We start from the raw sequence: 22,372 nt of genomic DNA on the forward strand, positions 1-22,372 counted from the left end.
TGGTAGTTTGTCAGACTATTTATTAGTTTTGGGAATTTATTGTAACTGAAGTATTGTATGTATACTTAAATTAGTAAATTAAAATGAAAGGTTCAGTTTATTTCACTTTAATTTAATCATATTACTCATTGTTTTAAGTCTATTTTAAAGCGTTGTAAAAAAATATATATATATATATATAATATTTTCGTTTGTATTGAGTAAAAAAGTAGTCACACTTGCATTGTTCGCGGTCAAAAATGAAATTAATGAGAGACGAATTTCATCTAGTGGAAGCGTTTGGTACTGCAACTAAACACTGAAAGCTCAGGTTTTGAGATCAACCTTTAATTTGGAACACAACTTGTTTAGATTTATATTTCTCACAGTTTTAGAGTAGAAATAATGTTTGGAAAATATGTATTTAATATAACATTTTAAAATAGTATTTTTGTGCATTTCATCATAATAGAAAACCTCAACTTTTATAACGTTTTTTATTTTTTAGTTTCACTTTTTAAAAGAGACCAAACTTCAGTCTTGAGCTCCAAAAGCATTCAAGATTTACGACAGTTCAAATGCCCTGTGAAACAGGAAGACAGGGCGGGGCTTATTGAGCAGCTCCTCCCCTTTTTAAAATAGCGTTTAATTTATATCTCCGCTCGGCCAATCAGAGCCGTTGAGCTCGGTGAAGCCGCAATTACCTCCGAAACTCAGACCGTTTCTCCTCCTAATCTCCTAATGCAAATATTGAACATTTCAGTTCCACTTTTTAATACGAAAAATGCCATAAATGTCACAATAATGTAACTTTTAATTTTTTACTGATATTCTGATATATTATGACCTTAACTAAAATTTTACAAATGCCAGCCAACGTTTTTTTTATGTATGTAATTGACATAAGATTACAAAAAAGAAATGAAAACTGGATGCTCTATAATATAGATGCTCTATAAAGTCTTGGGAAAGTCCCAGCTCTCAGGGTTGGCTTAACCAATGGGAAACGTGCAATTTTTCAGAGGGAAAACTTCCTTTGTTTGGAAGCTGACTCATTTGCATGTGTAGCGGGCTTGGGTGTCGATGCAGAAAAACAGATTGTTGTAATACTAATATGTTGCATAGGTATCAACAAATAATACACACAATCATTTAGATCATCAAAATACAAATTCGTTGATACCAAACATGGTAACGGTCAGGTTACATTAACTGGTGGTTCTGTCATAAAGTATGCATAAAATAGTATACAATACAGATATATGCATGTTATATCTGTATGTTAGAGATATGCATGTTCCTTCATAGAACAGTTTAATTATAACTTAATGAAGAAAGGTCTGTTTTACAGGCTTTATGTGTCTTTACTATGGCCACTTTATTTTTAACAATAAACAGGACATAAAACAACAGGACAATATAACAAATAGTTGTCTGATTGGTCCAGCTGTTACTCTGCTATTCTTTAATATTCAGAACGATTTTTAGAACTATATCTTTATCATCCTTGGTGTGACCGAGCCTTTATTCTCGATGCATTTGTATTTAGGGTAAAGTTTGTGGTGGTGATTAATCATTAGGACCCTTTGTCCCAGAATGCCCCACCCGAGCTCGTCTGATAAAGGGTACTTTTTGAGTGAATGAAGGTGCAAAACTGTGGAGAGATATGACTAATATCCATATGTCAACATGCTTGTATCAAGTAGACGAAAGGTTCTTTTGTTAAGGCGGTTAAGTTTGTGTGACGAGTAGGGTTGAACATTGATGCACAGAGGACAAAAACAGGACATTAGTGCAGCTTTAAAAAAATGTTTTCAATAAAATAAATATTTCCCATTTATGTTTAGTAAAAGTAATATGTAACTTGATAAAAAAAAAAAAAAAAAGGTTATTTAATAATAAGAATCCAAAAGGGTGTTTTCGCTGGAATGCCGTAAAGCGTTTTGGTTCCCCTGAACCTTTCAGTCAACCGTTCTTACAAGAACCTTTATTTTTAAGAGGAACACGCACTAAAACAATTAAAACTAAACATAAAAATGAATTTATTTGAAGGTATATTTTTAATTCATTTTTAATGTGAATATGAAAGAGGATTGGGCAACATCAAAGGAGAAATGATGCCCTTCTTTCGCTCACACCTTTGACCTCTGACTTATAATACATTTTTCTTGTGCTGAAAATGATGCACATGCTTGTTTGTAGTTCAACAAGTACTAGTAGTTCAAGTTCCCTGAAAATGCAGAAAAACTGCCATGTCACTGCCATGGGCTTTTAGACTAATCCACTTTCATCCAGCTCTAACCTAACTCTACACTTTGCCTGTCCAGATTCAAGGAAAAAAATGCTTTGTAAAATCGTGTATCATTGGATAGTTTAATGGTGCTTTTCTTTTTTTAGTATGCCATGAAATGGGACCAAATCCAGAACTAACATGGATTTCTTTCTGCTGTATTTTTCAGTATAGAAAGGAGAAGTTATGGCATTTTGTTCTGTGCAGAAAAATGTTTCCTAAACAACATTAAAAAAAACAACACCACTTTATTACCTACAATAATTGTGCAACTTTTTTTTTTTGCTGGTTTTTTTTTTCTTCTTCTGAAGGCGATGACACTTCTTCCTCAACAAATTGCAAGATAGATGTATTTACAAATGTCTTTATTTTTTTTAACAAGTACAGTACAAAAACATTCAGATTGTTGAAAGCCTTTGAATGTGTGACGTGATAATAACAAACAGACTCGCAAATACCTTTATAATGCATTACACATAACAGCTTTAGTAAAGTGTTTCCTAATTGGATTCTGAACAATGAACCCAAACGGCAACAACAAAAAGAATCGTACAGTACATATTTCACAGCAAATTGTACAGTGTTGTCGGTGTATTCAAATCATGCCACATAACCTCTCGCTGACGTCCCACAGTTTCTTGGCGACTCCATCGTCTCTGGCCTCGGGCTTGACCTGCACCAGCTGACAGTCAGAGAAGTATTTCCCGCTCAGGTGCTCGATGTCCTCCTGCAGAGCGCAGAACAGCGTCGTCTGAGCTCCCGACACCGGGTCTGTCGCTCCAAACTGGCTCACGATGGCTTTGAGGATACGCGTCTTCCACTCATTGATGTCACGGCCGAGCTCTGAATTGACCGACCCTGAACCGGATCAAACGTGGAAAACACACTGTTAGAAGGAGGGAAACTAGTGCTGATCTATTAAGGCAAGACACATCAGGTGAACACACTACAAAATAAAGATTGACATCGATGGTTCCATAAAGAATCTTTAACATCCATTGTATCTTTCCATTGCACAAAATCTTCTTTATAGTGTAAAAAGGTATATATATATATATATATATATATAATATATATATATATAATATAATATTATATTATATAATAAAATGTTTATTCAAATTTAGTAAGATTATGCCTGAAAAGGTTTTGGATTTTTTTTTATCATATGTTAATTTATAAAATCTTGTATAATATGACTTGCTGTTTTTGTTTGTTTGGTTTTTATTGTATTTATATGATATTTGTATTTTTGTCATTTAATTTTTGCCATGAAAATAGCCTTGAATGCTGACATGGCATTAAATAAAACAATCCAAATCTGTTTATTAAAAAAAAAAAAATTCTTATAAGATGGTTCTGAGATAACTGAAAAATTTAGCCGTCTACCAGGACATTTTCAGAGCACTTCATGCTGACTTCATTTTCAAGCAGGATTTGCACCTGCCCACACTTCCAAAAGAACCAAAACCTGGTTCAATGACCATGGTATCACTGTGTAATTACTGTGTGATTTCATGTAATATTCTAATTTTCTGGGATTTTGATTTTGTGGGTTTCATAAGCTGTAAGCCATAATCATCAAAATTATAACAAATAAAGGCTTGAAATATCTCACTTTGCATGTAATGAGTCTATATAATATATTAGTTTCACCTGTTAAGTTGAATTCTTGAAATAAATCAACTTTTTGATGATATTCAAATTTTATGACCAGCACCTGTATATATAAATGTCAAAATGTTATGACATTTGCTGAAAAAAAAACAAAAATACTTTTGGAACTTTATTTTTAAAAGTTGCAAGGAAAAATGGTATTTAATAGATTGATATCACCATAGTTATTTGATTACATCAATAACTGCTAAAAAGTTTTTGTATTACAAGTTTTATGAAATATTTAAATATGAAATGAAATAGCCATAATTGTATACATTTACACAGCAGAAATCTGAACGATTGATAACAACTGAACAGTTTGATTTTGTTGACATATTAGAGTTAAAGGTTTTTACTGAGGGAATTTTGGATTTCTCTTTTTATCTCTTCATAAATCAGAAAATACTGTCAACAGCCAGAAAAATAATAATTTTACAATGTTTTTAGGGATGAACTGTTATAGAAAATCAGAGAAATTACATATTAACAAACCCTTCTATTAAAACCTTAAGAATATAGATGGGAATAAAACTGTAAATTTTGGTGCATGCAAGTGTTGCTGAAGTGGAGGAAAAACTCGCAGACTATATGTATTATAATTAAAATCTAGACGCAAATAGAGAAAATTTCATTTTTTTCTAGTCTGAAACACATTATGAAAAGCCAAATATCTGAAAATGGACCAGTGCACGGAAACACAGCGTTTGTGCCTGTAGTGTCTCGCTTTTGTGTAATGTTTATTAGTAAATTAATGAGTTAATCAAAAGTGTTGACAAATAGTATTCACATATTGCACATTCTTACTTTCTAAATGTCATAATCATTTGTTAACAAACAAGTATTCATTACTTCAATTACATTACATTAAATTACTTAATTGTTTAAAGTAATAATACATTTTTAGCTAACTGTGATTTTGTATATGTACATTTCTGAAATACAGAACTTAGAGAGTTTCCTCTGATAACAGATCACTCTAAATTGTAATATGGACTTTGAAAAGCGCTATACAAATAAACATGAATTGAATGAATGATTGATCACTAACCGGGATGAAGGCTGTAGGTTGTGACGTTGGTTCCCTCCAGTTTCTTGGCCAGTTGATGTGTGAAGAGCACATTACAGAGCTTGCTGGCAGTGTAAGCCCTGAATATATCCGCGTCGGATGATCCTAGAGTGAGCCTCTTGTGTGTGTTGATGCAGTCGAAGTCGACAGTGCCCAGATCGTGACCACAGGACGACACGTTGACCACCCGGCTCGGCGCACACTCCTGGAGACGCTCCAGCAGGAGATTGGTCAGCAGGAACGGGCCGATGTGATTGACACCCAGGATCATCCCGAGGCCATCTTCAGTGCGTCCTGGAGAGGCCAGTGCTGGACAACACACACACACACACACACACACACACACACACACACACACACACACACACACACACACACACACACACACACAACAGGTGTCATTCATGATGTCGGTGAGCAAAAGTTTGGAACAAAAGACTCTCTTCTGCTCATTTATGTGATCAAAAATACAGTAAAACCGGTGAAATATTATTAAAATTTAAAATAGCAGTTTTCTATGTGAATATATTTTAAACTGTAATTTATTCCTGTGATCAAAGCTGAATTTTCAGCATCATTACTCCAGTCTTCAGTGTCACATGATCCTTCACAAATCACTCTAATATGATGAGTTGATGCTCAAGAAACATTTATGATTATTATCAGTGCTGAAAAGACAATTATTAAAAAGGTATTAAATTAATCAAATTGAAAGTAAACTTTAATAAAAATTAAGGGTAACACTTTATTTTACAGTGTCCTTGTTACACATTACATGTAGTTAGTAATAACTATACATTATGCATAATTACATGCAATTAACCCTCAACCAAACCCTAACCCTAAAGTAAGTACATGTAGTTAATTAATATTTCTCAGTACTTAAATAGCCTATACAGTTACACTGTAACAATGACACCTTAAAATAAAGTGTAACCAAATTAAGCAGCATATTAGAATTATTTCGAAGGATCATGTGACAGTGAAGTTTTATACTTGGGTTTAAGACTGAATTCTGTTTGTGTTTGTGTCCAGATATTTCACCGGCGTTATTGATGAGCAGGTCCAGTCTGCGCTCGGCCTTCAGGAAGTTCTCCGCAAAAAAGGAGATCGATTTCTGACTCGCAAGATCCAGTTGCATGAAGATCACATTCTCATTTCCAGTTTCCTATGAGGAAAGTATTATAATGTTCTATCATTTACACTGTTTGTGCAATAGATAGTAAGTAAAGTAGTGTAAAAAAATGTATCATTCATAAAAATTATTATTAATAGATTAGTTATTAGTGTATTTGTAATGCAATTTTTCTGAAATATTTAAATATGCAATGGGCATAATTCACATTTACACAGCAGAAATCTGAACGATTGATAACAACTGAACAGTTTGATTTTGTTGACATATTAGAGTTAAAGGTTTTTACTGAGAGAATTTTGGATTTCTCTTTTTATCTCTTCATAAATCAGAAAACACTGTCAACAGCCAGAAATTTTTTTATTTTACAATGTTTTTTAGGATTGAACTCTTATAAAACATCAGAGAAATGATATATTAACAAACCCTTCTATTAAAACCTTCAGAATATAGATGGGAATAAAACTGTAAATTTTGGTGCGTGCAAGTGTTGCTGAAGTGGAGGAAAAACTCGCAGACTATATGTATTATAATTAAAATCTAGACTCAAATAGAGAATATTTTTTTCTTTCTAGTCTAAAACACATTATTGAAAAGCCAAATATCTGGAAATCGACTGTAGTGTCTTGCCTTTAATGTTTATTAGTAAATTAATGAGTTATTTAAAAGTGTTGACAAATAGTATTCATATATTGCACAAGTGTTACAACGCAAAAAAAAAAAATCAACAAAAAGTATTAAAACAATTTGAAAGTTTTTAGACTCAGTAAATTTTAGTCCAATGCAATAACATTAACTGGTCAAAATGACTTGAACACAATTTAGGGATACTTATGACACAAGAATTGTTTTGAGATTCATTATACTTGTTTTACTGTTCAAGGTTCGCATAGAGGCTCTAATGTGACAACATGCCCCACTATTGGGTCAATACGAACACATGTAAACCTTCCCTGTGACAACATGCCCCGCTATAGGGTCAATACGAACACATAGGCTATAAACCTTCCCTGGCTGTGACAACATGCCCCACTATAGGGTCAATACGGACACATATAAACCTTCCCTGGCTGTGACAACATGCCCCGCTATAGGGTCAATACGGACACATATAAACCTTCCCTGTGACAACATGCCCCGCTATAGGGTCAATACGGACACATATAGACCTTCCCTGTGACAACATGCCCCACTATAGGGTCAATACGGACACATATAGACCTTCCCTGTGACAACATGCCCCACTATAGGGTCAATACGGACACATATAGACCTTCCCTGGCTGTGACAACATGCCCCACTATAGGGTCAATACGAACACATATAGACCTTCCCTGTGACAACATGCCCCACTATAGGGTCAATACGGACACATATAGACCTTCCCTGGCTGTGACAACATGCCCCACTATAGGGTCAATACGGACACATATAGACCTTCCCTGGCTGTGACAACATGCCCCACTATAGGGTCAATACGGACACATATAGACCTTCCCTGTGACAACATGCCCCACTATAGGGTCAATACGAACACACAGGCTATAAACCTTCCCTGGCTGTGACAACATGCCCCACTATAGGGTCAATACGGACACATATAGACCTTCCCTGTGACAACATGCCCCACTATAGGGTCAATACGGACACATATAGACCTTCCCTGTGACAACATGCCCCACTATAGGGTCAATACGGACACATATAAACCTTCCCTGTGACAACATGCCCCACTATAGGGTCAATACGAACACATATAAACCTTCCCTGTGACAACATGCCCCACTATAGGGTCAATACGAACACATGTAAACCTTCCCTGTGACAACATGCCCCACTATAGGGTCAATACGAACACATGTAAACCTACCCTGTGACAACATGCCCCGCTATAGGGTCAATACGAACACATGTAAACCTACCCTGTGACAACATGCCCCGCTATTGGGTCAATACGAACACATATAAACCTACCCTGTGACAACATGCCCCGCTATTGGGTCAATACGAACACATGTAAACCTACCCTGTGACAACATGCCCCGCTATTGGGTCAATACGAACACATGTAAACCTTCCCTGTGACAACATGCCCCACTATAGGGTCAATACGAACACATGTAAACCTACCCTGTGACAACATGCCCCGCTATAGGGTCAATACGAACACATGTAAACCTACCCTGTGACAACATGCCCCACTATAGGGTCAATACGAACACATATAAACCTTCCCTGTGACAACATGCCCCACTATAGGGTCAATACGAACACATGTAAACCTTCCCTGTGACAACATGCCCCACTATAGGGTCAATACGAACACATGTAAACCTACCCTGTGACAACATGCCCCGCTATAGGGTCAATACGAACACATGTAAACCTACCCTGTGACAACATGCCCCGCTATTGGGTCAATACGAACACACGTAAACCTTCCCTGTGACAACATGCCCCACTATAGGGTCAATACGGACACACGTAAACCTACCCTGTGACAACATGCCCCGCTATAGGGTCAATACGAACACACGTAAACCTTCCCTGTGACAACATGCCCCACTATAGGGTCAATACGAACACATATAAACCTTCCCTGTGACAACATGCCCCGCTATAGGGTCAATACGGACACACGTAAACCTACCCTGTGACAACATGCCCCGCTATAGGGTCAATACGGACACACGTAAACCTTCCCTGTGACAACATGCCCCACTATAGGGTCAATACGAACACATATAGATCTTCCCTGTGACAACATGCCCCACTATAGGGTCAATACGAACACATGTAAACCTTCCCTGTGACAACATGCCCCACTATAGGGTCAATACGGACACATATAGACCTTCCCTGTGACAACATGCCCCACTATAGGGTCAATACGGACACATATAGACCTTCCCTGTGACAACATGCCCCGGTCTTCCTCACACTCACCATCCTGATCTCTCGAGCTGCTTCTTCTCCTCTCTGTTTGCTTCGACAGGCCAGAATCACTCGTCCTCCTCTCGCTGCCATCGCAGACGCAGTCGCTTTCCCAATCCCAGTGTTCCCACCTGTCAGACACAGCACATGCAGGGATTATTATAATTCTGGCACATGATTCAGCGCAGACCGGCACAGAATCACGGCTTCATGTGAAGTACTTGCGCTTGCTGAACCTCATTTAGACCTTTTGACCTCAATTGTCCACAGAAATATTTGAAGCACAAATATATTCATTATTAAAATGCCCATGGTTTCATATAATTTTCCCACGTCAATAAATCACACTTTTTTCCCCCACAAAATTCAGAAATTTTTAATTCAAGTCATTTTGAGGCCCATTTCTCCATTGTATTTTCCAGTATTATATGTCATGCAATGCTTATATTCAGTTCAGTGTTATTTTAGTAATGTTGCAACACTAGTGTAGTTTTTATTAATAGCTTAGCATATTTACATACTTATTACATACTTATTACATATTTATTATATATATATATATATATATATATATAATAAATATGTAATAAGTATGTAATAAGTATGTAAATATGCTAAGCTATTAATAAAAACTACATATATATATGTATATATATATATACACACACACACACACACACACACACATATATATATATATATATAGAGAGAGAGAGAGAGAGAGAGATAGATATATACATATATATTTATTACTATTGAGGTATATTTTGTTATTAATTAATACATTTTTAGTTCAGTTTTAGTTTTTATTTCCAGTTAGTCATTTAAGTAATTTAGTTTAAGATTTTCATCTAATATTTATCACTTATTACAGCTTTAATTCTGTTAATGATTGTAATGTTTTTAGTTTAAGTTCACAATAATTAAGTTTAGAAGAAAAGACTCTCAGTTCTGTGATTTTACAGGAAATAACAATCATGATATCTCTTTAATTTCACAGTTAAACGGAGATTGTTGCAGAATTCTCCTGCAGACTCAGACTCCATCTCGTCTCCTATTCAGTAGATTTGCAAAGTCTGCAATCATAAGTCAGAGATCTCAATATGATCTCAAACACTTCTCATCAAACTCTTCCGGTGCCTAATGACCCGAGCTGCTCTCCACACTGTGCTTTTCCTGAATATCCACATGTCTGATGTCATCTCGCCCGAGGGATGAACATCTACGCAGTTGAACAACCTCTGAGGAATCATGCAGACTAAACATCTGCACACAAGTGTGTTTCACCTACCGGTCACAATGACGGTCTTCCCGTATAGTTTGGCAGTGCCTGTGAAGGTCTTCCTCTGGACAAAAATCTTATGACAAATAAAATATACAGCTATTAAAGAAACCACAATACCCAGAAAGAGAATCATTTTTGCAGTCGTGAGCGCGCTGGATCTGAATGAACTTGCAGATCTGGAGTCACACCCGTTTTAAACACTGCCTGATGCTCTGGAATGTGTGTGTTATGTAATGACATCCGGGTGATACACAACGTTTACTCAGGCCCCTTACACACAATAAAGCTGAAGAATCAGTGCAAAGTCACTGTGTTTCAGGGCAAACGGCACACCTCCTCACCTTTCCTCCAGTCCGTATCTCACAGCACACACAATGCATGTAATTCAAGAACGTGCTGGACTGGATTCCATAAAGATTGTAACTTTATAAATGACTGTAATGTAGTGAAATATCTTACATTTACTCTTTGTTTTGTTAGTGCTGTATGCTAAGGCAAGCATATGCAAAGCAAATACCAACAAGCTGTTTTTCTAAATGAATGCAACATTGTTTTTATATTCTTTAAAGTGTTTAATAAAGCCTCATATTTGTTAAATGCATATTTTCTATTATATATTTGTCAGTGAACTCGATCAGCGTGCTGTATATGTGTGCAAGTTTAGATTTGTTTGAAATAAAATGCTCTCCAACATTTATTTTTTTCCTTTCTAATAATGACGTTGCACGTTTCGGGTGTCAGAGGGTTCCTCCAGGGTTCCTCCAGTTGTGAGCATTCATAATGTTGAACAATTATCTCCATAAATCAGAGAGACACTTATGACTTTACTTTGTTGTTTGGTCACTCCAGTCATTCAGTCATAAAATGTATACACCCTTTCCAACACTGCATCCTGTATGATATATTTATATATACATATATATATATGTGTGTGTGTATATATATATATATATATATATATATATATATATATACACTCACCTAAAGGATTTTTAGGAACACCATACTAATACTGTGTTTGACCCCCTTTCGCCTTCAGAACTGCCTTAATTCTACGTGGCATTGATTCAACAAGGTGCTGAAAGCATTCTTTAGAAATGTTGGCCCATATTGATAGGATAGCATCTTGCAGTTGATGGAGATTTGTGGGATGCACATCCAGGGCACGAAGCTCCCGTTCCACCACATCCCAAAGATGCTCTATTGGGTTGAGATCTGGTGACTGTGGGGGCCATTTTAGTACAGTGAACTCATTGTCATGTTCAAGAAACCAATTTGAAATGATTCGAGCTTTGTGACATGGTGCATTATCCTGCTGGAAGTAGCCATCAGAGGATGGGTACATGGTGGTCATAAAGGGATGGACATGGTCAGAAACAATGCTCAGGTAGGCCGTGGCATTTAAACGATGCCCAATTGGCACTAAGGGGCCTAAAGTGTGCCAAGAAAACATCCCCCACACCATTACACCACCACCACCAGCCTGCACAGTGGTAACAAGGCATGATGGATCCATGTTCTCATTCTGTTTACGCCAAATTCTGACTCTACCATCTGAATGTCTCAACAGAAATCGAGACTCATCAGACCAGGCAACATTTTTCCAGTCTTCAACTGTCCAATTTTGGTGAGCTCGTGCAAATTGTAGCCTCTTTTTCCTATTTGTAGTGGAGATGAGTGGTACCCGGTGGGGTCTTCTGCTGTTGTAGCCCATCCGCCTCAAGGTTGTGCGTGTTGTGGCTTCACAAATGCTTTGCTGCATACCTCGGTTGTAACGAGTGGTTATTTCAGTCAAAGTTGCTCTTCTATCAGCTTGAATCAGTCGGCCCATTCTCCTCTGACCTCTAGCATCAACAAGGCATTTTTGCCCACAGGACTGCCGCATACTGGATGTTTTTTCCCTTTTCACACCATTCTTTGTAAACCCTAGAAATGGTTGTGCGTGAAAATCCCAGTAACTGAGCAGATTGTGAAATACTCAGACCGGCCCGTCTGGCACCAACAACCATGCCACGCTCAAAATTGCTTAAATCACCTTTCTTTCCCATTCTGACATTCAGTTTGGAGTTCAGGAGATTGTCTTGACCAGGACCACACCCCTAAATGCATTGAAGCAACTGCCATGTGATTGGTTGATTAGATAATCAATTGCAAAAGATTGCATTAATGAGAAATTGAACAGGTGTTCCTAATAATCCTTTAAGTGAGTGTATATATATATATATATGTAAATGTATAGCCAGCAAACACAGAACGTTCCATGGTTCCCCTTTGGTTATTTTATTAATAACCAAATTTTGCCACATATTGGTCCAACGCCGGTTCGCCAATACACGGGGAAGGTATCACGTGTTCTGTCCTCACTCATGCAAAGTATTGGTTGGCTAAATTTACAATACTTTAGTTATGTATTCTCTTGTTATTTCATCTGACTCCATAAATGAAAAGGTTTTAATGATATCTGTGGATCAATAATCATGAGTGAATGTTTGACTATTCCGTTTAACTCTTCAATGAAAATAATGTCAAAGTCAGTTAGAATAATCAAATGTAACAATTTATTATGTCAGGTAAATGTATCATGCCGATTTCATAATCAATTCAAAGATAATCGATACAAAACATCAAATGCTCTGGAATAGAGAGAAGATGCAAACCCAACTTTAGGAAATACGTGAGGCTGAGAGATCTATCTCTCTCAGCCTCACGGGCCAATCAGAAGTACAGAAAGGGCCCCGATCTCCCTGCTGAATTTCATTAAATAGCCAGACCTCTTTCACATGGAAACATGTGCTAACAAAAGAAATTTGCATTCAGAGGTAGCACCTCTGGGTGTGGGGAGACCATTTGTCTCTTGACTAGAGGCCAACCCCTCCTAGTTATCCATAAACCTTCAAAAACCTTATTACCTTTTGTTTTACTTATTTCGAAATAGGACATTTGTACCAGTCGCACTGTGACATTTTAAATGATACCAAACATGAAAATACTCTGTGATAGTCATTCACATTAAACTATACATTTTCTTGGGTGTTCTTCAGGTGATCATCTGAGCATGAGAGAGAGGGGGTGAGGGGCGAGGGAAAGAGATGTGTAGATTCGGATGACTCGGAGGTGAGAGATCTCCAGAGAGGTCCTTTTGTCCTCTCAGGGTCTGGTCACCCCCCAAAACAGACTGTCTGGAATTTCCTAATTTATCAATTCTTACACCAGGATGTTCCCTACAGGTTATTTTTAAGGTTTACTTTTATAATAGGCCTATGTTATTATGCAAAAAAAATATAATTTTAAAAAATATATATATTTTGCATATACAGTTTATTAAAACCTGGATTAGATCGCGTTAAAATGCATTATAATTTTCAGATAAATCCAATTTTACAGCTAGGTTACGCGTAGTATGAAAAGCATACAAATCTTTACGCGCGCCCCTGATCTGATTCTGCACGCGCTTCTCCAGCACGCGCTTACCTCAGTATTCAACAGAAAGCCGCGCGCATTTCGTTTTGCTGACTAACATTAGTTTATCGAGTTTAAATCTATCGAGTTTAGTTATAATCAAAGGAAGTAGCAGTGAAGGATATTGTTAAATATTATCTGGATATGCATTTGTCTGATCATACATTCATATTTACAGATGGTTCGAGGGATCCAAAGACAGGACACGCTGGGTCAGCAGTATATATGCCAAAGAATGGGGTAATATGTCAGGAAAGACTAACGGATAATTTATCAGTATACACAACAGAGCTGGCTGCAATTTTGTTGGCCTTGGAATGGGTAGAGGGAAATGATTTAAATAACTCAGTGATTATATCTGATAGTTATTTAGCTTTAGAAAGCATGAAATCTGGGAAATCTATAAGAAATTATATAATTCATAAAATTTGTATGTACAAGTAACATGCAAAGGATTTAAAATCATGTTTCTTTGGGTACCTGCACATGTTGGAGCGGAAATGAAGAGGTTGATAAACTTGCAAAACAAACACTGAAACACAATAGAATATTACAAGTTTCATATAGCAAATCTGAAGCTAAAATGTTCATTAAAACATATGCAAGATAAACATGGCAGGAGTATTAGGTGGATCGTGACAAAGGGAGACATTTATATAATATACAACCAGAAGTGGATGTAGGAAGGACAGAGTGTAGGAGTAGAAGAGAGGAAAGTATAATTACACGGTTAAGAATAGGACACACAGGGCTCGATTCTTCATTGAAGATAATAGGGAAACATCCAACAGGGAAATGCCAACATTGTAGTCATTTAGATATTTTACAACATTGTAAAAAGGTATACAGCCAAGAAAGAAATCAGCTTTTTCAGTCTCTCAGAATGGTCAATCAGAATAATTTTACAATGCAAGGTTTATTAGGGAAAACATCCAGTAATATTTATCACTTTGTTATTAAGTTTCTGAGAGACACAGACTTAGCTAAAAGGATTTAATTGAGTTTTTTGGTTTCTTTGTTTTTGTTAGTTAAGTTCCAATATGATTCACAGTCCAGTTGGTGGAGAGGCTAAGGCAATAATCAAAAAAGAAATGATGAAAACAAATGGCAGGACAGGTGGGATGTGGATAAAAGTGGAAGGAAATATTACAGATTGCAAAAATCTATTAATGCACAGGGGGTGAATAGAAGTAACAGAAGAGAGGAGAGTGTTTTAACCAGGCTACGGTTTGATCACACAGGATTAAATAAAACATTGTTTTTAATGGGTAAAAGTCAATCTGATGAATGTATAGAATGTAGGTCCAAGGAAGATGTTGAACACGTATTATTGCATTGTAAGAAATATAGGGATGAGAGGATGAGACTAAATCAAAAGATAAGTCAGGTATATTGAAATATTGAAGGTTTGTTAGGCACAACAGGAGATGGGGTAAAGGATGCACAGAAAGCAGTTGTACAATATTTGAAAAATATAGGAATATATAATAGGATTTAGGTAGTATATACATTTTTTATTTTTTTTATTTGATGATATAGTCATGATAATATTTTCTCATGTTACATACTCCTATACAGTAGGTGGCGGTATGCACCTTTATAGTCATGGTTGCAATCTGCCATAAAACGAAAAGAAGAAGAAGAAGAAGTCCAGTCGGTGGCGGTAATGCACCGTTAAGTTGGTTTGCCAACCGCCATAAAAAAAAGTAAACAAAAGAAGAAGAAGATTACACATTAGGATCACTACCGTGACGCATTACATAAACACACTAAATAATCTTTTAGTGTACGTATTTGTATCGTTACTGTCTACTGTACGCCAGCATGAGGGACAGGGCCTGCAAAGTTGTGGTGAGTTTTGCAGGGAGGTTGGTAACGTTAGTTAGCATTATCGTTCACTTTAGCTAGGCTACTGTAGCCTTCATATGGTATGTGTCATATCAAGCATTTTATGATGCAACTGTCAAAACAATATTTAGCCTAGGCATACCTCTTCGTGCATTTACGTTACCTAACATTTGTGTAATAATTCACGGCAAGTTAATAAACTGAATATGATGGTGGTCCAAGAGCAGACCATGCACTGGTCCATGCATCAGACCGCTGGCGTGGTGCACTTTCTGGTTTGCTGACCATCACTTTTTAATTTTCACTTGTTGTTAACCGCTTTCACACACGCACACAATATAAAATACACGTCAAAGGGTGTTTGGATCCAATGGGAATCAAGGAATGTTTTATTTTCACTTTTGAGTTTACTTGACAACACTAACACACTTATTTGTGGAGGTTGAAGTCTTCTGATTCAGTGTACTGTTAAGAATGATTGGGCAACATTGGACGCCACAATGTCATTTTACAGTAAGTACAGTGCAGACCTAATGAATAACGTGTGTTTTATTATCAAATTATGTTGTTGAGAAGTTTGCATGGACTTGTGGATATTGTTATTGACTTACATGGGCAAGTACAGGGTGTAACATTGGCATTGCAGTGGAGAGAGTCTGTCATGAACTGATGCACCAATATCTGTATCCAAATTCTGTCTGATAAGCTGATAAATATAGCTTGATATTCACATAACATGTTAAAAACGGGTTTCTTTAAGAAATAGAGCTCATAATCTAATGCTTTCCATTTATGATGATGGCAAAAAAAAATCTAAATATAGGCAGAAACAGTTAAATATCCAATACAAGTGAGCTAAAAATCACTAACATCAGCTGATATGAGACCAATATTTCATCATGCTTCCCTAGTTATGATTGAGTTATGGTTTTGTGTGGTTTAATAGATTGTGTTTTAACATTGTTGCGTCATAATTGTGTTTCTCATGTTAGCATGCAGTGAAATGCATGTTGTTGTTGTTCCATGCCTTTGTTCACTCTTATGTCTATCATGGCCCATAAAAGCTCAAAGGTCTAAGCGACAAACGGATGATTTTAATGAGTGGGTTTTCATTGTGATTAACTATAAACCTTTTTATGAGCTCAAATCGGTTAATCTGTAACTTTTGATTTGCACATTCTAGCATCAAGCAGTTTTGATGTCTGTCAACATGCATGATCAATATTACAGGTTTAGCCACATGCACTCGTTCTTAGAAAATCTCTCTCTCTCTCTCTCTCTCTCTCTCTCTCTCTCTCTCTCTCTCTCTCTCACTCTCACACACACAAGCACACAGGCACTTCAGCGTCCTCTGTTTGTGTCATTCAGCTAGGATTTGAAACTGTATCTGGTTTTTATCTCTGCACTCATTTCACATTTTACTTGTTCAGATTTAAAGATTATCAGATGTTCACACTTTAACCAGGTGTTGATTCTCTAATGTTGAATTGACCAATAAATGACACCATTTTGACGAGTGTCTTAAAAACAGGACTTATCGACACTAATTCAACCAAATTACTGTTTTACCTAAGGCGAGACACTACAGGTGAATAGGGTATTTTTTTTAACTAGCAGATATCACCATGAAACTTTCCCAGTTGATTACCTACATTAAGATGAGAAAAAAATGTATTACAAGTTTTCTGTAATTTAATGTTTAAATATGCAAAGTAGGCACTATCTAATTAAATATGCACTCATTTGCATAGATTTAAAAAAACGAAATCTGAGTATTGGATAAAGCCAGGTTAAAAATGATTTTTTCATTGTGTTCACATATTAGATGGGGGGAAAAAATTACAGAGGGATTTATGGATATCTACTTTTGTTATCCTGTAAATCAGAAAATACTGTCAATAGCCTTAAAATGATTTTCGCCATGTTTTTTGGAATAAAATGTTATATAAATCAGGCTAGGAATAATATATTTACAAATCCCTCTGTAAATGTCTTCATAATATAACTAGGTACAAGACTGGAAAGTTTGGTGTATGTAGAGGTGCTACTGAAGTGGAGATTTCGGACTTCGATTATGAGAGAAAAGTCATTTTGAGAAAACGGGCTTTAAAGATTTATCATCAGCCAATGAGATTGCGCATTCAGCCCTTTTACTTTCACGATTGGTTGCTGATAAAAAGGAAATGACCATATTTGGATCCGACAGCACTGTGCAGGAGAGAGAGAGCTTTCCAGCGGGGTGTGTGATGACGGTGCAGACAGAGATCGCGGATCGGCTGGAGGATTTACAACGCCAACTTTTGTTGAATTTATGCGAAATCTACAGACGCAAACAGACAAAGTGTAGTAAAATAAAGACCTAAATGTGTATTTCGGACTTTTTTTCACCACAAGTCTGAAAGAAGACATGCTATTGAAGACAAATATCCAAAAAATCTCAAAATTGACCAGTAAAAAAAAAAAAGGTCTCGCCTTAAAGGGATAGTTCACACAAAAATGCAAATTCTGTTATCATTTACTCACCATTAAGTTGTTCCAAAGCTGAATGCGTTTCGTTCTTCTATTGAACACAAAAGAAGATATTTTGAAGAATGTTGGAAATCAAACAGTTGTTGGACCCCATTGACTTCTATAGTAGGAAAACAAATACTATGGAAGTCAATGAGGACCAGAAACCATTTGGTTACCGACATTCTTCAAAATATCTTCCTTTGTGTTCAGCAGAAGAAAGAAACTACATGAGGGAAAGTAAATGATGACAGAATTTAAATATTTGGGTGAACTATCCAATCGCTGTTCAAGTCAGTCATGCTTTTTAAAAATAGAAACTTAAAATACCCCTAAAACACTTGTGAATTGCTTGATGCATATTTATTTTATTTTAGTAAAAAAAAAAAACGACCCGATCAGCCTGAAGGGGTTGTACTCGCTATAACTGCCTCGCTCTACATTATCCATTACTTACATGCAACTAAACCGAATCCTAATCCTACCCTAACCCTAAGTACATGTAGTTAATTAATATTTCTCAGTACTTAAATAGCCTATATAGTTACACTGTAACAATGACACCTTAAAATAAAGTGTAACCAAATAAAGCAGCATATTTTAATATTTCGAAGGATCATGTGACTGAAGATTTGTCAAAGTTTTATACTTGGGTTTAAGACTGAATTCTGTTTGTGTTTGTGTCCAGATATTTCACCGGCGTTATTGATGAGCAGGTCCAGTCTGCGCTCGGCCTTCAGGAAGTTCTCCGCAAAAAAGGAGATCGATTTCTGACTCGCAAGATCCAGTTGCATGAAGATCACATTCTCATTTCCAGTTTCCTATGAGGAAGGTATTATAATGTTCTATCATTTACAATGATTGTGCAATAGATATAAGTAAAGCAGTGTGAAAATGTATCATTCATAAAAATGATTACTAATAGATATCAACTTTTTAGCAGTTATTAATGTATTTGTATTGCAAGTTTTCTGAAATATGAGCACAGTTCACATTTACACAGCAGAAATCTGAACGATTGATAACTACTGAACAGTTTGATTTTGTTGACATAGCAAGTGCTCTGAAGTGGAGAAAAAACTCGCAGACTAGATGTATTATAATTTAAAGACGCAAATAGAGAAAATTTTACATTTTGAAAAGCCAAATATCTGAAAACTGACCTGTGCACGGAAAAACATTGGTTTTGGTATTGCACAAGTTACAATGTGGTACAAAAAGTATAAAAAAAGTATAAAAAGTACATTTTAGTCCAGTGCAGTGACAGTAACTGGCATTTTTGGGTGCAGGAAAATCTATATATCAATCATGAAATCTCTTTAATTTCACAGTTAAACGGAGATTGTTGCTGAATTCTCCTGCAGACTCAGACTCCATCTCGTCTCCTATTCAGTAGATTTGCAAAGTCAGAGATCTCATGCTGAGTCCCAATTCACATACTATCCGTCCTAAATAGTATGCGAAACTAGAATTAGTACGTCCCAAATCGTAGTATGTTGAAAAGAGTATTCCAAAGATACCCGGATGGTCTACTATTTCCGGTTAGAATTCGAAGTGCAGATCAATGCACTCTAACGGCTAATATTGCCCACAACCCATTGCGTGCGGGAGGGAGGAACTTTGTGGTGATGGTGGTATCTATGGTGATGTAAACATGGCAGCCGGATGCAGCCGCGGAGATTCGCCCTCAGTTTTTAAGTGTAAGAATTCAAATGTTTAACCCTTATTAAAGTTATATTTTATTGTCTCGTAATATGAATGGGGTTATGTTGTGCCAAAAAGTACCGTGTTTATCTTGTAGGGTCCGATGAAATAAAAAGTACAGTGTCATGCAAGTGTCTTAGTTTTTTTAATGTATTTCTTCTGATGTTTCTGTCTTAGATTTATAAGTTACCTTACTATAAACTCTTATGAAAATAAACACCTTTTACTACACTAACCATAGTTTAACCACACTGACTTATTTGTAGTAATACTGTGGCTGTACAAATGTTAACTTTATCAATCCAACCAAAGAAACATGGTTACTAGCTTTTACTATAGTAAAAGCATGGTTCATTTTCATTGGGGTATTTTTTAGTATTATACATAAGTATAAAATACGTTAAACAATAGTTATACTATAAACTTTAAATATTTGAGCTTTCGTTACACACATTGCACATGAACGTCAGAACCAGCCGCCTCACAAACGACCTGCGTTTGGTTGATCTACGACGACAGCCTGCTTCACTCCTCAATTTGGTAGGACACATTGTAAATGTATTTTGGAAAAAACTATGAGGGAAAAAAAATGGGAATAGTAAATACAGTTATATTGGACATATAAGAATGAATGAAATGTAAAATGTTTTGTTAACAGTCATGGTGTGCGTAACTAGGCAACCACGTTCTCGTTCACGTTGCATGACGTCATCGAAGTATGTCCCAGAACGTGCATACTCTTTTGCTACACACTCAAAAGTATGTACTTTTTCCTCACAAAAAAAGTACATACTTTTAGGTCGTAGTATAAGTAGGCGAATTGGGACTCAGCCTATCTCAAACACTTCCCATCAAACTCTTCCGGTGCCTAATGACCCGAGCTGCTCTCCACACTGTGCTTTTCCTGAATATCCACATGTCTGATGTCATCTCGCCCGAGGGATAAACATCTACGCAGTTGAACAACCTCTGAGGAATCATGCAGACTAAACGTCTGCACACAAGTGTGTTTCACCTACCGGTCACAATGACGGTCTTCCCGTATAGTTTGGCAGTGCCTGTGAAGGTCTTCCTCTGGACAAAAATCCAATGACAAATAAAATATACAGCTATTAAAGAAACCACAATACCCAGAAAGAGAATCATTGTTGCAGTTGTGAGACACTGACACCCGTTTTAAACACTGCCTGATGCTCTGGAACGTGTGTGTTATGTAATGACATCCGGGTGATACACAACATCTTCTACAACTCAATAAAGTTGAAGAATCAGTGCAAAGTCACTGTGTTTCAGGACTGGATTCCATAAAGATTATAACTTTATAAATGACTGTAATGTGAAATATCTTACATTTACTCTTTGTTTTGTTAGTGCTGTTTGCCAAGGCAAGCTTATGCAAAGCAAATGCCAACAAGCTGTTTTTCAAAATGAACGCAACACTGTTTTTATTTCCTTTAAACTTAAAGTGTTTGATAAACCCTCATATTTGTAAAACAGTAAGAATAATTTCTGATATATTTGTCAGTGAACTCGATCAGCTGTAAATGTGTGTAATTTTAGATTTGTTTGAAATAAAGCTTTTTTCCTTTCTAATAATGACTGTGATAGAAATATTTAATGTAATGGGTATTTTCAACATTAAATGTACAGAGAAACGCAGACTCTAAGGATGCTCAGGTCAAAGGCCATACATACTGAACCAAAGAGTGCTTAACACAGTGGAACTAACAGTCACATGACTAGCTCAGATCAGTACAGACCACTCACCAGAACACATCACAGTGAAGAAGACTTGAGTGACACTGATTTTTACTCAACTGTATGATATAAATGTACATGTATCTTATTCAGGAGACTCACTTGGTTGTTTTGGCCAGTGATCTCCCGGGCCGGCCGTGAATAAAACTTAATTTTTATGACAAAACTTTGTATTCATATTAAGAATTTCCACGACTGCAGACTCGGAGCCTGCTGCATCTACAGTCCCGCACCCAGAGTCCCGCATTCTCAGACCCCTCGTTTTTCGAGACGCGCCTCCTATCAAATTAGATCGGATTACAAAATACATGATTTTTGGTAATTGTAAAAAGAATGAAAATGTAAGAATAGCAATTGAAGGAAATGAAATTGAAAGAGTTAATGAGATCAAATTCTTAGGTGTTATTTTGAATGATAAATTGAATTGGAAAGATCACATAGTTTATATTAAGAGTAAAGTTTGTAAAAGTATTGGGGTCTTGTATAAAGTTAAAGATGTTTTAGATTATTCTTCATTACATATGTTGTACAATTCCCTAATACTCCCATATTTTGGATACTGCACAGAAGTCTGGGGTAATACATACCGTAGTAACACAAGATCTCTGTTTTTGTTACAGAAAAAAGCCTTAAGGATTATCAACAAAACAGGCTACAGAGAACACACTAATAGTTTATTTGTAAATTCTGGACTTCTGAAATTCAAAGATTTGGTTGATTTGAAGATTTTGATTTTTATGTGGAAAG

General features: G+C 36.4%; 1 protein-coding gene and 1 long non-coding RNA gene across 3 annotated transcripts; one reads left to right on the top strand and one right to left on the bottom strand.

Annotated features, from left to right (window-relative positions):
• Positions 1-1,979: 1,979 nt before the first annotated feature.
• On the bottom strand, positions 1,980-21,784 carry dhrs13l1 (dehydrogenase/reductase (SDR family) member 13 like 1). Of its 2 annotated transcripts, none has more exons than XM_084430099.1 (5): positions 20,887-21,784; positions 9,076-9,194; positions 6,039-6,162; positions 4,977-5,303; positions 1,980-3,127 (listed from the first exon to the last, which is right to left on the bottom strand). In XM_084430099.1, the coding sequence occupies exons 1-5, from the start codon at positions 21,011-21,013 to the stop codon at positions 2,865-2,867; spliced, it is 960 nt and encodes a 319-aa protein (XP_084286225.1). In that variant the 5' UTR covers positions 21,014-21,784; the 3' UTR covers positions 1,980-2,864. The 2 variants fall into 2 exon arrangements, with proteins under 2 accessions (XP_084286225.1, XP_084286224.1); XM_084430098.1 differs by lacking the exon at positions 20,887-21,784 and adding an exon at positions 10,355-11,005 and having other exon boundaries at positions 1,989-3,127.
• LOC311303565 lies at positions 15,433-19,993 on the top strand. The gene is made up of 3 exons (XR_014629785.1): positions 15,433-15,658; positions 18,852-18,995; positions 19,495-19,993. It is a non-coding gene; the product is annotated as an uncharacterized lncRNA (long non-coding RNA).
• Positions 21,785-22,372: the final 588 nt, after the last annotated feature.

The sequence above is a fragment of the Rutilus rutilus genome (genome assembly GCF_951802725.1).
Source record: "Rutilus rutilus genome assembly, chromosome: 14".
NCBI classification, from domain to species: Eukaryota; Metazoa; Chordata; class Actinopteri; order Cypriniformes; family Leuciscidae; genus Rutilus; species Rutilus rutilus.